At 43.2% G+C, this 20,509-nt stretch overlaps 1 protein-coding gene across 1 annotated transcript in view; it reads right to left on the minus strand.

The window, feature by feature from the left end:
* KCND2 (potassium voltage-gated channel subfamily D member 2) overlaps positions 1-20,509 on the minus strand; it is a 252,005-nt gene that overhangs the window by 10,771 nt on the left and 220,725 nt on the right. Inside the window, exon 2 of the mRNA XM_035127640.2 lies at positions 8,333-8,495. Within this exon, the coding sequence (XP_034983531.1) occupies positions 8,333-8,495 (163 nt within the window). The remainder of the gene's footprint in view (positions 1-8,332; positions 8,496-20,509) is intronic.

Here is a 20,509-nt window from a genome sequence, read left to right on the forward strand (position 1 = left end):
AACACCAGAGCTGACCTATCACCAGTTACACGTAATATACTATGTGGGCAAAGAAGGCCTGTCAAAACCCTTCTAAGCTGCCACCTCAGGATAATGGCTGACAGGCTCTTGAGAGCATTTTTTTTTCATTTTTGGCCACTTCTGCACTGTACCACAAGCAATATCATGCCACTTTAAACAGCCATGGTTTTCCTCAAAGAATCATGGGAACTTGTTAGGAGTATGGACAACTCTCAACTTGCACAGGGGTTATGTTCTGGAACCTTTGGGGATAGCATGCACAACCAAAATTGTGTCTAGTCAAAACACACTGGATCAATGGCAGGTGGGATTGCCAAAGCCTTTTTTTCCTGGATGCCTGTCCCCTTTCTACCCACTTTTAAAATGTTTATCTTTTGCCAAGCACGTACAGTAAAGCTGAATGTGCACAAGTTAAATGTCTGTCAAGTTGTGAGTTACCTCTACTGAGTGTTGATGAGACCCCTATTGCCCCCATAGAGCTATAATTTCAATGGTTTAACAATTCATCCTTCTTCTCAGGGAACTCTAGGAATCATAGCTCTGTGAGGGGAATTCTCGGCACCCTTAGGAAACTTGAGTTCTCACGATTCTTTGGGGAAAACCATAGCAGCTTAAAATAGTATGATACTGTTCTACATGTATAATGCAGATGGGGCTTGTATTATTACATTTATATGCCAACTTTCTTCCAAGGAGCTCAAGGTAGTGTTCATGCTCTTCTTCCTCTCCGTTTTATCCTCACAGCAACTCAGTGAAGTAGGTTAGGCTGAGAGATAGTAACTGACCCAAAGTCACTCAGTAGGCTTCATACCTGAGTAGAGCATTGAACCCTAGTCTACAACTTCCTAGTCATTCACTCTGGTATATCATAATCTTAAAGAACATATAAATTAGCTAAAAGGTGCAGCCATCATGAACTGAAGTTTCAAGCTGCCTCTGCATTGTAAGATGTGCCCTTAAGTAATCTTAGTGTAATGCATGATGAGCTGGTTAGTAAAGCACACAACACCAGAAAGTATTTTCTTCTTTCTTTCTTTGGTGATCACTCGTAGCTGAGTAAGATTGTCTTCCATAATCACGGTTTTAACAATGAGTCCATAAGTGACTGTGGAGGCCAATTCTGTATCCGCACGTCCTTCCACAGTGGGGACATTGGTTTCTGGGCAGGAGTTGATCACGGTGTGGATTTGCCAAGCGTGCCTTCCTCTTAGCACGTTTCTCCCCTGTGTCCTGAGTTTCTTCAAAGCCCATGACACCTTTGGTAAAGGCTGTTCTCTAACTGGAGCGCTCGCAGGCCAGTGTTTCAAGTGTCATCGAACAGTACAGAAGAAAAGCCAACTGACATCACAATTCATTACGCAATAACTAGAGTGAATTGTAAATTGTGGTCAGCAGGCTAGCCCAATACATTTTGGCACCTGAGGTGAGCCACAAAATGGCGTCCCTCTGGTCAGGGAGGAAGGGGCGAATGAAGATCTACATCAGGAACAAGGGTGGGAGGAGAACAGCAGCGCCTCCTATTCACTAAGAGGCCACTGGAGGGGCTGGATCAGGTTGGTAATGCCACCCAAGGCAGTTGTCTCTCCTTGCCTCATGGGCAAGTGCTGGTGATCTGGATGAAACAATCACACAATAACGTAGGGCTGCCATGGGGGGGGGGACTCTTCCATTAGCACCCATACAGGGTTTCAATGCCTAAAAAAGCTCCTAACTCAAAAATTCTTGTAGCTTTTATGGAAAAAAGCTCAACAACTTTGGGGGTTTCCTAAAGAAAGCTCAATAATTTCTGTGGTTTCCTTAAAGAAACTCAACCCTAAATAATGTTGCCATGCACGCAAGACACCACAGCATCTGAGGTATTATTAACAACAACATCCCACTGTTTAAAAACAAACACAAGTGGACATTTCAGGCAAATGCCACACTGTAACTCATGATAGGGCCAGCCCTGAATCCCGCCTAGATATCCTCACCCAGATTGTCATCAAGTTGGGCTATGTGACGGCTTTAAGAGTCCACACAAAATGGAGGTCAAGTATATTCCTATGCGCTATAGCAGGCATGTCAAACCTGCGGCCCTCCAGATGTTTTGGCCTACAACTCCCATGATCCCTAGCTAGCAGGACCAGTGGTTGGGGAAGATGGGAATTGTAGTCCAAAACATCTGGAGGGCCGCAAGTTTGACATGCCTGCGCTATAGCCTCATTGTGTGTGTGCACACCTGTATGTGTAAAATCAAAGAGGAACAGAACAGCATGTTTTCTAGTAGGCCCTCTAGTGCTTTGTGGAAGAGAGCCCTTAGCTATATTAAATCTTTGCAATGCGACATTACTGGCAGGTGCAATCTGTGGGCAATTCCCTTTTTTCTAAGCAGTGTTCCAAGCAAATACATGTCCAGTAAATATCACTTAGTTGCTCTTGAAATTACTCCTGTCATTTTCTCTCTCATGCTGCCACTGCACTACTAATCATAGAACAGGCTGCCAAAATTGAACTTATCAGTTACTGTTCATATTCAGCTGCTTTTGACAGAATTCACTGGGGCGATTTAATATGTTTAGTCCCCGAGAGGTGCCAGGTGGAGAATGGATGGTTTCTGTATGTCATCAGAGAGTGAAAAGAACTGTATTTTTTCCATTAGCACCTGCCACCTGAGTGTTTTGTCAGGTGCGCTGAAGGGGCTTGGGCTTTGATTTCGCCAATGCAAAGCACTTTTCTCTTCGTGCAACAGGAAGGAAAAAACACGCACACATATGCCGCAGTTCAAAACAAGGGAATGAAGGTACTACTGGAGCAAGTCATCTCTCTTGGCTGTGATGTCCCCCCTCCCCATTTCTTCCCTTAATCAGTAGAATGCTGATGCTGGGTAAAGGCACCTGTGAGCCCGGCAATCTCTAGAGGAAGGGCAGGATATCTAAGATAAAAGATGCTTTAAGATTTCTCCCCTGCACAAACAAAAATGCCAACACAAAGGGAACTTTCAGGAATCCCTTGCCCTCTTCCTGGAATTGTTTAACAGGTACAGAACTTGCCTTGTCACCGTGTGTGTCTTGAACTCGGCTATTGATCTTGTACAACAGATTTGTACCACGTTTGCCTGCCAACTGCATCTCTTTGACTGGCTAAAATACTACACCGCATTCACTCACAAGAGGCAAACAGTCAAAATGGCTCCCCTCTGCCACTCAGTTCTTTAATGAATTTGGAATGGTTTGCCAGAAGCGGCTTTGTCATGCTGGCCACATGTCCTGGAAGCTGCACGCTGGCTCCCTTGGCCAATAACATGAAATGAGCACCCAGGGCCGTCTTAAGCATACCTGGCTCCCTGGCGCCGTGGTGCGACGGATCCCTCCGGCGCCCCTGCCCTGCCCTGTTTCCCAGCACGGCGGGTGGGCGCAGCGCACAGTGCGGCTGCCGCATGAAAGGCCAGAGCCCTGCACAAACCAGCCTAGCTGTAGGGCCAGCCCTGGGCCAGGGGGCGCTGCCCGCCCCCTGTTGCAACGCCCCTGCGCGCGGCCCCAGGCCCGCGCCTCCGGAGAGTGGCCTGAAGCCGCTGAACAGCTGAGAGGTGCCCCTGGGGCGGCCTCCGCCGCGCCTCTCAGCGGGCGCAGTGGCGCCCCTGGGCCCGCTGACAGGTGCCCTGTGCCACTGGACCTGGGCCTAGAGACGGCCCTGTGAGCGCCGCAACCCCAGAGTTGTTCACGACTGGACCTAATGGTCAGGGGTCCCTTTACCTTTAAAATGGGGCTGCCTTTTGAATTTTGTGGTCTCAGAATGTTAACAGTGAATGTGATCTCACAACTTTCCTAATGGATACTGAATCTGAAAGCTCAAAAAAGAAAGAAGAAACTGTTATTCGCAGAGGCTGGGTGATAGGTGACAAACATGAATGCATTTACTGACTTGCCCCCCCCTCCCCAATGCATATCCCAGGAGTAATGCTTCTAGCATTATTTCCAGAACATCAGTGTGGTGTAGTGGTTAAGACTCGTAATCTGGGGAACCGGGTTCACGTCTCCGCACCTCCACATGCAGCTGCTGGGTGACCTTGGGCTAGTCACACTTCTCTGAAGTCTCTCAGCCCCACCCACCTCACAGAGTGTTTGTTGTGGGGGAGGAAGGGAAAGGAGATTGTTAGCCGCTTTGAGACTCCTTCAGGTAGTGATAAAGCGGGATATCAAATCCAAACTCTTATTTGCACCATAATACATCCTCAGTGCAGAACCTTTAAATATCCGTTGTTTTTTCTTCAAACCTTGGACATTTCCCTATATTTCAAAGCCCTACCAAGAATAGGGATTGGAAATTCTCATCCTTTCTTCTTTTCTAGCCTTTGAGATTGATAAAAAATCTGCCAGATTTTATTTTTGTTAAAAGGTAAATTTGATTCTATTTCAATAGCATTTTAACTATCCACTATCCACACAAAATCAAGCATGAAGTTTTGCTGCTTAGTGTTCGTTCTTTACAGTCTTGATGTTCTAAATTGAAAGAAAAAGTGGAGAGGAGAAAGAGACCAATTTGTTCACTGGTTTCAATAATAATAATAATAAATGGATTTATGAAACAATCCAAAAGTGGGTGGGACAACCTTTTCCTCTGCCCTGCTAAGCTCATGCCACCATAGCAGGTGGGTGGTGTTCCCCCTTCGCTCCTGCTTTCTAGGTTTTTATTCATTAAAAAAAGTTTCCCTTCCAATGATTGAACTGAGAGTGAAATAAGCTACACAATAGGACGTCCCTCTTTTCTTCAGAGAAATGTTGGAGGGGATGGAATAGGGTGCTCCTCTTTTCAATGGAGAAATGTAGGAGGGTATGCTAAGATTAGTATAGCTTGTACTCCATTTTGTGGGAGGGGGGGTGTAAGGGGAACAGGAATGCTTTTGATCCTCTGGATCCACAGTCTTTCCCAGCACACCCTCTGGAACACTATTTTGCCTGCTCCAAAGTTGAGGCCCAGTGGAGGGACACTGGCTGGAGACCTTTCTCGCGGAGGAGTCATATGAGGTCCAGTGTCCCACATTGAGGGTAGACCACTGTTCTTGCCCCCAATGAGGAGATTCTCTCCCAGGAACCAGAGGATTGCAGAGCATCAATTACCTATCTATTGTATCGCACCACAAGTCTTAATCAACAGAGACTTTGGGATTTCCTTGGCTTTCCCACACATTCACACAGGACGATATTCTTGGAACTGGGTTTACTTAAAGTTCAGATATTTAGGAGTTGCGCCAATATTTAATGTGTCTTTCCCTCATCTACTCATGCAGGTGACTGAAAGAGGATTTACAGTTCCTGAAGGGATAATTGTCTGAGTGCAAACTATACTTGGCATTTGTTCTATATGAAAATGTAGGCCAAGCGCTTTGCTTAATTATATCCTCACGTCTCCAGTGAAGCTCACAACTTGCTTAATCTAAAAGTCATATTTATGTGGCTCATGTGGAAATTGCACTTTGGTCCCCGGTGAGGTAGATTTAAAGTATTCCTCAAATGCTGGGAGCATTCCAGGAATTAATGAAGCGGTTTTTCAAATGCATTTTTATATTTTATAGGCTGCTTCTTCCTGCCTAAAGTGGTATATGGTTGTTGTTTAGTCGTTTAGTCGTGTCCGACTCTTCGTGACCCCATGGACCATAGCACGCCAGGCACTCCTGTCTTGCACTGCCTCCCACACTTTGGTCAAACTCATGTTCGTAGCTTCGAGAACACTGTCCAACCATCTTGTCCTCTGTCGTCCTCTTCTCCTAGTGCCCTCAATCTTTCCCAACATCAGGGTCTTTTCCAAGGATTCTTCTCTTCTCATGAGGTGGCCAAAGTATTGGAGCCTCAGCTTCACGATCTGTCCTTCCAGGGAGCACTCAGGGCTGATTTCCTTAAGAATTGATAGATTTGATCTTCTAGCAGTCCATGGGACTCTCAAGAGTCTCCTCCAGCACCATAATTCAAAAGCATCAATTCTTCGGCGATCAGCCTTCTTTATGGTCCAGCTCTCACTTCCATACATCACTACTGGGAAAACCATAGCTTTAACTATACGGACCTTTGTTGGCAAGGTGATGTCTCTGCTTTTTAAGATGCTGTCTAGGTTTGTCATTGCTTTTCTCCCAAGAAGCAGGCGTCTTTTAATTTCGTGACTGCTGTCACCATCTGCAGTGATCAAGGAGCCCAAGAAAGTAAAATCTCTCACTGCCTCCATTTCTTCCCCTTCTATTTGCCAGGAGGTGATGGGACCAGTGGCCATGATCTTGGTTTTTTTGATGTTCAGCTTCAGACCATATTTTGCGCTCTCCTCTTTCACCCTCATTAAAAGGTTCTTTAATTCCTCCTCACTTTCTGCCATCAAGGTTGTGTCATCTGCATATCTGAGGTTGTTGATATTTCTTCCGGCAATCTTAATTCCTGCTTGGGATTCATCTAGTCCAGCCTTTCGCATGATGAATTCTGCATATAAGTTAAATAAGCAGGGAGACAATATACAACCTTGTCGTAATCCTTTCCCAATTTTGAACCAATCAGTTGTTCCATATCCAGTTCTAACTGTAGCTTCTTGTCCCACATAGAGATTTCTCAGGAGACAGATGAGGTGATCAGGCACTCCCATTTCTTTAAGAACTTGCCATAGTTTGCTGTGGTCGACACAGTCAAAGGCTTTTGCATAGTCAATGAAGCAGAAGTAGACGTTTTTCTGGAACTCTCTAGCTTTCTCCATAATCCAGCGCATGTTTGCTATTTGGTCTCTGGTTCCTCTGCCCTTTCGAAATCCAGCTTGCACTTCTGGGAGTTCTCGGTCCACATACTGCCTAAGCCTGCCTTGTAGAATTTTAAGCATAACCTTGCTAGCGTGTGAAATGAGCGCAATTGTGCGGTAGTTGGAGCATTCTTTGGCACTGCCCTTCTTTGGAATTGGGATGTAGACTGATCTTCTCCAATCCTCTGGCCATTGCTGAGTTTTCCAAACTTGCTGGCATATTGCGTGTAGCACCTTAACAGCATCATCTTTTAAAATTTTAAATAGTTCAGCTGGAATATCATCACTTCCACTGGCTTTGTTATCACTTCCACTGGCTTTGTTATTAGCAGTGCTTTCTAAGGCCCATTTGACTTCACTCTCCAAGATGTCTGGCTCAAGGTCAGCAACCACACTATATGGTATATGGTACATCCACTTATACTACGCTTTGGTCAAAGAGGAGGTTCAGATAAGCCACCCTCCTGCAGGTTCCACAATCATTCAGGAAATAAAGCAAGAGATGAAAAATAATCGGCACAAAGCAAAGGTTCTTAACAGATCACAAGCATGTGAAATGCCTTGGCTTAATAATGGATCCAAAAGTCACCTTTTCCTTAAGCTCCTACTTACTGCACCTTTTATTAAAAATATCGCACTAGGCTTCTCGAGGTAGCCAGGGTTTTTTGCGGGCTGTTAATTAAAGTTTCCCGTGACCATTTGGAGTGAAATGGATTTTTACTGATTATGAAGAACACTTCATTCATAATTCCTTGGCTGTGCAGAAATTAAATGTTTCTTGAATGCACAATAGGAAAGAAGCTATGAGAGAAAATGAAGGGTTTTGCTTTGTTTGTTTGTTTTAAATAAAATAACAACAACAACAACAATAATATAAACACTGCAAAAATAAATATAAAATGCATCCAACAAACCATTTAAACTGGTATCACATCCCATATAAATGATTTTAAATGGTTCAAGTGCCACAGGGAGTTTGAGCCTATGCACATTTACTCAGAATTGAATCTTATTGGTTTCCATGAGCTCTTTTTTTCTCATATAGGCACATATAGAGATACTCATTGCAAGCAACCTTGAAATCAGGTAGAATGAAAGATGATTTATCAATATTTCAGATACAGGAAAAAAAACACTAAAACTGCAGGCTTAAAGAGACAGAACATAACTTCCCATTGCAAACCCCACTTCCATCCACACAAACTCTCTATTATACTTGCAATTTTTGAACATTAATAATGCATGCTCAAAATGTATAAAAATCCACTCAAAATGGTTTAAAAATGTAATTTTAGAGACATGTTTTTATATGCATGAATTTAAAACAATCATTAAGGTGTTTTTTTTTAAATGTGTCAAACCAACCAATCAAGTAGTTATATCTCCAGGAGGACTGTAAGCCGATTTCCAATTGATGGTTTTGTTTTTGTTCCCAAGCTTCTGAAGCCGCCACATTTTTTTCTTCATTTACAATGACAAATTCGCTTTGATGATGTACAGCATACAAAACAACCACTTTGTGTTTATCCCAGAATGTAATGAATGGAAAGTAGAAGCACACCTTTTGTGCCTTGCGCTTATCTGCCCGTTGGTTCTGATGGTAGATGCGGCTGAAATTGGAGACAATGACAGGAACCGGAAGGGCGATGACTAAGACCCCACTCAGGGAACAAACTGAGCCAAAGATCTTCCCGGCTATTGTCTTTGGCACCATGTCACCATACCTGCAGTGGGGGGGGGAAAAGAGAGAGAGAGAGAGATTTCTGTTTTAAAGGTAACTCGCAATTTACACACATATTTAACTTGTGTACATCCAGCTTTGCATGCTTGGCTGAAAATTATTATTGTCATTTTACGAAAAGGAGGTGGAAAGAGGGCAGGTGTCCAGGAAAAAAGACTTGGGCAGTCCTAGCTGCCATTGAACCCAATGTGCTTTTGACTCTGAGATTTTGGTTTTAAGTGCCATCCCCAGAACAGGACCACCATGTAAGTTGAGAGTCGCCTGTGTACATTTCCTTAGTTAGAATTTTAATGGATAGAGCCACATTACAGTAGTACCTTGGAAGTCGAACGGAATCCATTCCAGAAGTCTGTTTGACTTCCAAAATTTTCAGAAACCAAAGCGCGGCTCCTGATTGGCTGCAGGAAGCTCCTGCAGCCAATCGGAAGCCACGGAAGGCCCGTTGGATGTTCAGGTTCCAAAGAACCTTCGCAAACCGGAACACTTCCGGGTTTGTGGCGTTCAGGAGCCAAAACATTTGGGAACTAAGCTGGCCGACTTCCAAGGTACAACTGTAATTCCTTTTGGTACTTTGAGTAGGTACACATATGAATACAAGTTTTCTTATTCTTATTATTTTGTGTCCGAGTACCAAGGCGTTCAGGATCCAAGGTACGACGGTACTACTTTACTTTCATTCATAAGTAACTTTTCATACTTTGACCCACATTCCGTATGCAGCATCCCCAGGGATGTAAACAATATTGAGATAAATGAATCAATGGCGTATTCTATATTCCTGTTTATCACTTTTATACACCACCTTTTCTCCATGCCCTCAGCACAGCATGCAAAGAGATTACCCATTAATCCCCCCAAGGTTTTTGTTAGGTTCGACAGAAATGCACCCAAAGCAGGGGTGGACTTTGGTAATATGGCATCCTGAGCAAGGACAAAGTTGAGTGCACCCCCAATCCCCCCCATATTTTCACAATACAGTCGTACCTTGGAAGTCGAACGGAATCTGTTCTGGAAGTCCGTTTGACTTCCTAAACGTTTAAAAATCAAACTCCGGCTTCTAATTGGCTACAGGACGCTCCTGCAGCCAATCAGAAGCCCCGTAGGGTGTTCGGCTTCCAAAAATTGTTCGCAAACTGGAACAGTCACTTCCGGGTTTGCGGTGTTTGGGAGCCAAAACATTTGGGAACTAAGCTGGCCGACTTCCAAGGTACGACCAGGGCCGGCTCTAGGTAAGGTCCCGGTGGCGCGGTGCGCCAGGGCACCGGAGCCGTGTGGAAGCTGCGAGGGCGGGGGCGCCAGAGCGATCTCCGCGCCTCAGTGCCAGGGCGCCCAACCTGCTCCAGACTGCCCTGGGTACGACTGTAATTCCTTTTGGTACTTTGAGTAGGTACACATATGAATACAGGTTTCCTTATTCTTATTATTTTGTGCCCCCTCGGCTCGGCATCTTGTGCGGGGGAACCACCCACACAGCCCTAAATCTGGTGCTGGTGCTGACCTACCCCATGAACATCTTGGCTGGAGGATGTTAAATTTATGTAGCATCCCTTCTGAGATGGCAGTGCTCCTTTTTATGGGTTGGAAGAGAGTAGCACTTCAGAGATTACATCATGAGGATGGGCAGTCAGAGATGAGGAAGTGTGACTTACACATCCTCGTCCCTCAAAAGGTTTCTAAATTGCCCTACAGCAATAGATGGCCAGGGGCGAAGGTGCTATTCTCTCTCATTTAGAAGGAAAAATTCAAACTAACTACAGTGGTACCTTTGGTTAAGAACTTAATTCGTTCTGGAGGTCCGTTCTTAACCTGAAACTTAACCTGAAGCACCACTTTAGCTAATGGGGCCTCCTGCTGCCGCCATGCCCCCGGAGCATGATTTCTGTTCTCATCCTGAAGCAAAGTTCTTAACCTGAGGTACTATTTCTGGGTTAGCGGAGTTTGTAACCTGAAGCGTTTGTAACCTGAAGCGTTTGTAACCCGAGGTACCACTGTATCGATCAGTTATATAGAATTAAATTTTCATTGAAAGTGTGTGGCGCACTTCCTTATTTAGATACTTCTCATTCGAAAAGTAAAAATCGTATTGTGAATTCTGCAGAGAAACTTTTAATTTTTTTTTTTGCTGGTTAAGAGTTAGGAATGAATCCAATTTATCCATGAAATAAAGCCAAAGCAGAGGAAAACTTAATGTGCTACAATAATATTCTGCCCCACTAGAGGGCATAAAACACCACTAGAAAGCAACCACGCAGCTAAAATGTGTCATATTTTACACCATGAGACACAAATGTACCCAAACACGTACTGCAGATACCCTCCCTTCCAGTTCAATTACATTCTCTCCACAAATGTTATACCCATGTGGGGTTTCTTCTCTAACTTCTGCTGTGCTAGCTGGAAGAGAAAGAGAGAAATAATACAATGACTTTTTGGTTTTATTTTACAGCTTATAAAAAGGGGACTGCAGAGACTGGAAAAGTAAAGCAAATAGGTCATTGAACCTGACAGTCTTCCTTTTAAAAGGCAAGGTCATTCCTTACTAATGCATGAAAAAGATGAAAAACTTTTCATCAGCAATAAACACAGTGGCTGATAAATAAGTTAGAAGGTGGGGGAAATCAGATTTTGCAGGAAAACAGAACGGAAGCAGAGTGAGCAAATGTATTCTAATTTGTGTGAGTTATTCTTGTCTGAAAATATAGGGCCTGCTGGATGAAGAATTCAACAAGGTGTCTAGGGACCCTGAGTCTTGAAAGCCAAGTCCAATGAGTCTTATGCCACCTTAAAAATGAATAGATCTATTGTGGAGCTAACGCTTTGAGGACCAGAGGCAACTTTGTCAGGTGAGTGATGTGGTCACCAAAGTGGGCAGGTGAACATGCTCTTGAATACAGAGAAATGAAAATCATGGTGCAACAGTTGTCTGAAAAGAGTGAGGCCAAATGGTGAAGCAAAAGATGGCAGGAGGGCATATAATATATATTTCTTGTTTGGCTTATATTGACGCTTATAGGTAAAAGGCTAAAGGATCCCTGGATGGTTAAGTCCAGTTAAAGGTGACTATGGGTTGCGACGGTCATCTTGTTTTCAGGCCAAGGGAGCTGGCGTTTGTCCACAGACAGCTTTCTTGGTCATGTGGCCAGCATGGCTAAACGGCTTCTGGCGCAACGGGACACTGTGATGGAAGCCAGAGTGCACAGAAATGCCATTTACCTTCCCACCACAGCAGTACCTATTTATCTACTGTACTTGCATTGACGTGCTTTTGAACTGCTAGGTTGGCAGGAGCTGGGACAGAGCAGCGGGAGTTCACCCCGTCGCAGGGATTTGAACCGCCGACCTTCCAAGAGGCTAAGTGGTTTAGATCACAGCACTACCTGCATCCCTATTGCTCTTTAGAACACCAGTGTAAACAGAAAAAACATTACAAAATAACAAAGCCACAATGGTGATCTTTAAAAACAAGAGGGAGCCCCTTCTGGAGAAGCCACCTGACAAAGCAGCTCAGCCAGAGAGGCAAAGTGACAAGTGATGGGTGCCATTGAAGCTCACTATTGCTGATACATTGAATAAAAATAAATAAATACACTGTCGTACAAAATATGTCTGTTTCAGACTGTAGTATTTTATTTTATTTTTGAGATTCTGAGCTAATACATTAACTATCTGAATGAGGCTACACTTTTTGACAAACGTCACAAAAGCAACATAGTCATAGAATTGTAGAGTTGGAATGGACCCTAAGGGGTCCTCTATTCCAACTCTCTGTAATTCAGGAATCTTTTTGCTCAACATGGGGGGTCAAATTTAGAGATTTAAGAGTCCCATGCCCTCCATTGACGGAGCTCTCCTGCATCTCTGAGTCTTTCCACCTTTTGCTTTCCAGTTTAGCTGCCACTAATCAGAATATGAGAAGCTCCTTCTGATCTGTAAAATGGCTCTAATCACCAAGAGCCTTAGCCATCGAAAGTTAAAGTTGTTCTGAGAAACGGAAAGCCGGTGTGGAAGTTTGTTGTGCATGGGTGTGACACAGATAACTGCATTAGGAGGCAATCAGCTGTATCACTAGTAGCCTGTACCTAATAATTAAGTTCCAAATAACCTGGAATATAGCACAATAGTCCAGTAAGCCATTGTAAAAGCAAACGTACAAGCAATACTGAAATGGGTTTCTTTTTCTTCTTCTAGAAAACAGGAAACAATCTACAGGCAACATTCTGTGGCTCTGTTCACAGACACCAAAAACAACTTTGGTTTATCAAACCCATAATGTGTTTTCATTTCTGTAATATTCTGTTTTAGAGGACAAAAATAAATAAAGAGCAAGCCTTTATATTTACAAAGATGGAGATTACTTTTGGGTGCTGCAAATAGGAGGCAAATTGGATTGAGAAGGTATGCCAGATTCTGCATTTGAGTGTTCTCCTGTAGGTCTCTCCCATTTCCAATTATTCCTGTATTGTGAAGAATAAATATTGGGCTATTTCAGCTTAACATTTCTTATATTTTTAATGCATGGTTCTATTCCCCCCCATTTGTTTTACACCCAACCTAATTCTCAAGAACCAGGTGGAATATAAACCCAAATGAACAAACAAACCAGCATTTATTCACAAACAGCCAAACAATTAATGTGGGGAATTAGGGTAATTCTCCAATGCTGTCATGCTTCCCTGTACATTAAAGCAAACAAACAGTCGGATGCTTTCATTTGGATACTGGCTCGAGAAAAGACCATTAGTGAAGGACGGGAATGGCCTGTGTTGAAACAGTGGAACAAGAAAGGAAAAATATGAAATAATATTATAGAGCTGTCAAATTATATTTGGCAACTGCAAAATAGGCTGCTTGTCTGTGGCGGGTGAAGCAAATCAGTATAAAACTGTTCCCTATAGCTTCCGAGCCGCTTGGTGACTAAACACTGGCAAGTGGGCCCTAATTAGTCATTTATTTCAGAACGGCACACTGGAGTAGTTAATTTAAAATGCCACTGGTAATAATCTTAAATAGCATTTGGAACCATTTGTGTGCATTCCAAATGCACACATCCCTTGCATTCTGGTAATTTTTAGGAAGCTTCTACTTGCTGCACTTTCTATTTTGAAACAAACTAGATTTGCTTCGGTCTATCTTTCCAATGTGTGCATGGAGTTTGGGATGAGCTGGCGCGCATGCTTTTCATCACACGTAAGGAAATCCTTCGTGTGCACTGGATATGATAGGGCAGCCGAGTCTTGGGTTCTCAAGCCCCTACGCGGTTTGGCAATAGGCTTGTGCAAAGCTCTGCAATGAATGGAATCGTATGTAGCTTTTGATCATTGCTGTTCCCAACAGGAAGGAGACAAGTTTGATAATTGAAAGGATTTCTTCTTTAAACAGAACGCTTAGAGAAAAAAACCATTTTATTTCCAAGCAGAGGGCCAAGAAAATTGTGCTGTAATAAATATAGGTACAATGGAAAAGGTGGCTTCATTTGCCTCTGTGCTGGTGACAAATTGTGTCCTCCTCCCAGAGAGCATGCGTTGCAGTGAGATAATCAAGACTGCCCTCACTGCTGTTGTGGGTGGGAGCAACTAGATAGCCACAAGAACCCGACTGGTGGTCCCTTGGTTGCTGGGGTAAATCTGGCCAATGGGATCGATTCGTGCATTTACTGTTTCATGCATATATACTGCTGCACGTTACGTTGAGCTTCCTCTTTTTCGCCTCATGCACCGGATCACCCGTCCACCCTCCCTATGTTTAGGGTAATTGCTATGACCTTGCTAGGCTGTCGTAGGTCGTCTGCTGTTGGGGTAGGGGCCCAGTAGGAATTTCCCCATTTGGCTGATTGGCTGGTGCCACTTGGGTTTCGCCTGCCACGTAGCAAATTGGCACAACTTTGTAAGGTTTGGCGGTTAGGCATTGGTTCAGTGGTGGTGGAGGGGATGTGGTTAGGCTGTGCCTGCCCCTCCAATGCTAGGGTATTCCATTAAAGGAATCCAGGGGCTCGCCTTGCTTTTGTCCGAACCCCTTCCAGGGGATAGGGCCATGCCAGAGCCCCTGGGAACATTTGGGGTGAGCTTGAGTCTGAACCTGTTCCAATGCTCCCCCAGGATGTTCTCCCTTCTCATCTGCCAGAGTCCAGGCATCAGTGCTGCCCTGCTGAGGTCAGGGGCAGCTGGCCGGGAACCAATGCCTAAGCAAACCACTCATGATCTGTAATCAATAAAGTTGTGGCCAAGATTATGCCAATAACCTTAAACTAAATTCCATGTCAATTGTGTCTTTATTTATTTAGGGGAGGTCTTGGGATCTTAACACACAAGATGGTACATCCAGAACGATTGTTGATGCACAGGTGATGGACTGCTTCAAGACCAATTAAATCTTTAATGGCATGTTAATTTATGGTTGCGTTTTTCATATGATTTATGGCAGGTTTTATGGGCAATGTTGACTGTTTAATCAGTTGACTTTAAAGGCCTGTGACTGCATTAAATTAGACTGTTTCTGTCATGACCTATGGTGTAGGTAAATAAACATATGCCACTATGTATCATGAAATTATGTGATATGTTCCTTTTTTTCATACCCTCTGACATTTCTCCGATGAAAATAGGAACGTCCTATTCCATAATAATAATAATAATAATAATAATAATAATAATAGTTTTTCTTCCATTGTAAATAAAGCAGTGCAACAGATTAATGACCTTCACCAAAACAAAAATATTATTAATTCATTCTGTTGTTCTGAACAGCTCTCCCCCGCAAAAAGGCCCAGTAGCAATGAAAATGAGTCAAATGCTTGACTGGATAGTTATTGGCAGACTCATAACACTTCTACAGAAGTTAAACATTCTCTTCAGCGTATTGCTCCTGAGGCTTTGCTGCTCAGCAATAGTCACATGGGGCCAATGTGCCTTTACTCTACACAGATCAAGAAGAAATAAGGCAAGGAACAGCTGACATGAATGATCAGAGCACACTCTGCATCATACCTCTGTCTTACCTATCTCCTTAATAGAAAAACCTCCACGTGGCCTGCCTATAAAAAGAATGTTCATTGCATGAGCACTGTGCCATTTTTCAACACGACTGTTGCATTCTTTCCGCCTCTGAAAAGATTAGATTGTCTGACTCTCTGGGGATTCAGAAAACAGAAACATGGGCAAGATCAGAAAGGATGCATTATTTCCATCCCCAAGAACATCTTGCAAAGTGATGCATTATTGCCACAGACATGACTTCCGTTCAGAACAACGGAATGTCACAAGGTGAATTAATGATATTTTGGTTTCAGCGAAGGTCATTAATCTGTTGCACTGCTTAATTTACAACAACAGTCATTTTGTACTTTCCAGGTTGGAGAACCAGTTTATATATGCATTCTTTTTACAACCGATTCTTCAGTTGTGATAACTTCTTGATGGAAGAAAAACTACCATCAGAGATCACATCATATTTCCTGCCACAGATTTATTCCTATACCCTCTAAGAGAATGGGTGAGCAAAGCATGGTACTCAAAAGAGCCTGAATAATATGTGATGGCAGATGAAGCTAAAAGAGAAGCAATTTATTTATTTCCAGTTGTTTTGGGGAGGGAAGTATGTCTACATGCCAGGTTTCAGTCTGCCATCTTGATTCAAAATGGCACCCAGCATCCAAACAGTGATGAAATCTGCCACTCCCACCTCTGGAAGTCTTGTGCCAACTAAACCTATGCCAAAAAATGGGCAAAGCCATGCCAAAGTGATGATTTGGCTTGCCATCTGGATTCAAAATGATGCCCAGCATCGAAACAGTGAAAAAGTCTACCATCCCACCTTGGGAAGAAACGTTGTGCTGAATTTGCTGACAATATCTCAAGAGGCATAGGCAAACCTATGCCAAAATAATGAGCAATGTCACATTGTGGTCTGCCATTTTGAATCCAAATGGTGCCTGGTGTCCAAACATCAACAAAGCCTGCTGTCCTGCCATTGGGAACCCTTCTGCCAAGTTTGGCAATGATATCTTTACAGGTCAGCAAACTTTTTCAGCAGGGGGCCAGTCCACTGTCCCTCAGACCTTGTGGTGGGGGGGGGCAGACTATATTTTGAAAAAAAATATGAACGAATTCCTATGCCCCACAAATAACCCAGTGATGCATTTTAAATAAAAGGACACATTCTACTCATGTAAAAACATGCTGATTTCCGGACCGTCCGTGAGCCGGATTTAGAAGGCGATTGGGCCGCATCGGGCCCCCGGGCCTTAGTTTGGTGACTGTGCTTTAGAGGCATCGGAAATAATAGTGCGATCTCAAATGATAAATCAGCTATTTCTTTGCAATTAGTTTGATAAAGAGAGACATGCCAAGAAGTTCAAGGCATGAATTAAGCATAATATTTGTAACAGCAAGAAGGTGTGGGAGGAAACTTACATAGGACCAAGAACAAAAAATCATATTCACGCCCACCTATAATAAATATGTATACAATCAGACTCTGCAAAGCATCTGCAGATTTAATTATCTCTGCTGCAAACTGATAACGTTTTAATGCATTGCACGAAACTTCGCCTTCACAGACTAGGAAGCAGGTGCCCACAAGCTATCGAACGCAGGCTGTTTACTAAGCCAGGCCAAGGGAATCAGTTCCCAAAGCTTGGCTGCCCCAGCAAAGTCTAATTATGTCCATAGTACAGATGGTAAACTAAGCCACAGCAAGCTTCGGGGACCTGCCAAAGGTTTCACAGTTAGAGAAGCCAGGAATCCAATGTCTGCAGGAATGAGCCTCTAAAAACTCTCCCATGTGGGACAAGCTTTGGTACACGATGCTGTTGAGACATCAATTCAAAATACACTTGCTAAAAATAAGTCCATGTCTTAAGTTGCTGCTACTTACGCTGTGTTCCCATAAGATCAGGAGCCCTTCTTCCACTGCAGATTTTATTCTAAGAACAAGCAATACCTTTATCCAGCATATAAAATGGGTAAAGGCCTGGCGAAGTGCTTAATCCAGGCATAAGGCACCTTTTAAGCATCTGGGAAGTGTGATGATATACTCATACCCTATTTAAACCAATGGTGAAATTCCCATTAATTCTAGTAAACAAGTCTTATATTTTTGGTTCACATGAAGTTTGATGTAAGCAAAGTAAATAAGCAGTGCTTCAAGCTCAACTGTGGAGCAAATATTATACTTTCTGACTGTGCACCTGTGTTGAGGATGGGTTAAAAGAATATAAGGGTGGAAGGTTAGGTAATAAATAGAAGCCAGATACCCAAAGTTTGAAGGATGTTCATAATTACGTTTTCATTACTTAAACAAATCAATCTTTATTTATTTATTTATTTATTAAATTTGTAAACTGCCCTTCATCTGAAGATCTCAGGGCCATTCACAACATAAAAATACAAAACAAGAAAACAAAACACACCATAAAAGCAAAAACACATTGGTATACCATAAGGAAGATGTCTCATAATACAGTATCTAGAAAACTGACATGGGGAGGTATAAGAAGTCTGAGTCCTGTGGTCTTTAAATCCTTACATGTGTGCTATGTGGCTCCTCGCTAGCAGTCGGTGTGCAAGTGATTGCTAGTGACAGAGTAGACCACAGCATTTTATGTTGTCCTCTATGATAAGGCAGAAGAGTCAAGTTCCCCTCGTTCATGAACCTAAACAATCTCATATTGTGGTAACCTCTGTCTCTGTGAGCATTTTAATTCACAAAGATGCCACAAGTGCGTTCTCTTATTCAAACCACAGGTGGTAACATAGTTGCTCCACTAAGATGCTTGCTAGATATGTTTTGGAATGGTCGATAAAGTTTCTGCTTGTTATAGGTGCAGACCTATATTTAAGAGTAACAACCACCATGCCCGAGATCAGGTTACTAGGTCTTCGGAAGCTTGTATTCTGAAACGTCAGAGGTTGGAGCCTTGAAGCTAAAGGTGGTTTCCAGCGGAACTGGCCATGAGGCTGTGGAGTACGGATAGAGCTTCATGGCACCTGATGCAGGCAGACGATGGAGCCTGGCAGGTCAGATGAAGAGTGCTTAGCTATGCAGATGCCTGAGGGTGGATCCTGATAATTGCGACAGGGGGGAGAGTGAACTGTGTTATGTATTCAGTGGTCTGTGTTTGCCTGAGCTTGAGTCTGGACTAAGGATTCTGAGCTCCTGTGTTCTGATTTGATACCTGATATCCAATCACAGAACATTTCAGGATTTGATCCTCTGCCATTGGCCCTTAAACTCTGAGTCGTGATTTGCAGCTTGGAAGTTTAGACAGCCAATCACGTTGGGAGTGGGAGTGGCCCGGGCCTTCAGAAATCTATATAAGCAGTTGTTTTGTCCCTGTTATCCAGTTCAATAAAGGTTCTTGCTGTTATCACTGTTTCTTGCCTCATGGGAACCCACCTACACTTCAACCCATTCAGATGGGTTGTTGTTGTTGTTGTTGTTGTTGTTGTTTTCCCTCCTATTTTCAAGAAGAATATTGGAGGCTTTGCTGCACATATTATCTGTACCACTGCCCTTCATATGTACTCCCCCCCCTCTCTCTCTGTGTGTGGGAAGCGTCTGAAGAGTCCTTGCCCCAGATACTAATCAAGAATAATATATTTCCCTTCTTAGCAAAGAAGATCTGGTAATGTCAGGAACATAGCCTGAGAAACTGTGCTTTCATTACTCCCTTTAAGCAGTTTTATTTCATTTGAGAATGGTATCTGAGATCAAGCTAAGCAGCTGATAAACAAGAGCATTGTATCATTTTGCTTATTGCCATTATTCTCAATGGGGGGAAAATGTTTCCAGATTTCTATCTCAGCTTCAGGCAAACCAGGAACACGCAATATGGTTTGCGCCAATGAGAGATTGATACTGGCACAACATTTACATGAAATTCTGCCAGTTACTGAGCACAGCAGTGAATAAACGGTTCAGAGACACTAATTATAAGTTTGCTGTATCCATGGAACACTATATTAAGATAGAAAATCTTATTACTAAATGGTAGCAGACAGAGCAATCTTACTCATAAATAAATCCTATTGAATTCAATGGGGCTTTCTCCCTAGGTGCTACTTTCATTTCTAACCCTTTTGCAACCACCTATTCTTTGTACTCATTCTTGTTCTACCTTCCCAAGAGGAGAAGAAAATAACCAAAAGTCTCTTCATCATGAGCTGGGATCCCTCTTGCAAATTCTTTTCTATACCAATATGTTCCCACGCCTCTCTGACATATTTCCATCGGCCTCTGGAAAAGCTCAGATAAACTGAAGGAAAGAAAGGAACTATCTACTGTTCTGAGGAGTGAACAAAACGGGGGAGAATCAGGCATGCCAGTATTCAGAGTTCAGCTAGTTAAGAAAGGAAGGCTTTTCACAACCAACGTTTCCTTTCATCCCAGGTCAAATCACCGAGAGAATATAGTGGATGGCTCACCTTTCATTCCTCTTATAATCCCTCCTAGCAGCCTTAATTCATTCCTGCTGAGCCCAGTTAAATCTCACCCTCTCTCTACGAAACACCCACCCACCTGAACATGAGTGCTTTGTCTCCTGGAGGAAGCTAACTTTCTCCCTGCTAGTCATAGAGATGCCAGTTTTTAAAGATGACCCACTTCTTGTACCCTTTCCCCACAGATGTTCAAATATATAAAAGGATGTCATATAGAGGAGGGAGAAAGATTGTTTTCTGCTGCTCCAGAGAAGCGGACACGGAGCAATGGATTCAAACTTCAAGAAAGAAGATTCCACCTAAACATTAGGAAGAACTTCCTGACAGTAAGAGCTGTTCGGCAGTGGAATTTGCTACCAAGGAGTGTGGTGGAGTCTCCTTCTTTGGAGGTCTTTAAGCAGAGGCTTGACAGGCATATGTCAAGAATGCTTTGATGGTGTTTCCTGCTTGGCAGGGGGTTCGACTGGATGGCCCTTGTGGTCTCTTCCAACTCTATGATTCTATGATTCTAAGATAATTTCACCCAGCGTAAATGTGGTGCTCAGCAACTGCATCCGTGACC

This window comes from Zootoca vivipara, chromosome 10 (assembly GCF_963506605.1).
Source record: "Zootoca vivipara chromosome 10, rZooViv1.1, whole genome shotgun sequence".
Taxonomy (NCBI): Eukaryota; Metazoa; Chordata; class Lepidosauria; order Squamata; family Lacertidae; genus Zootoca; species Zootoca vivipara.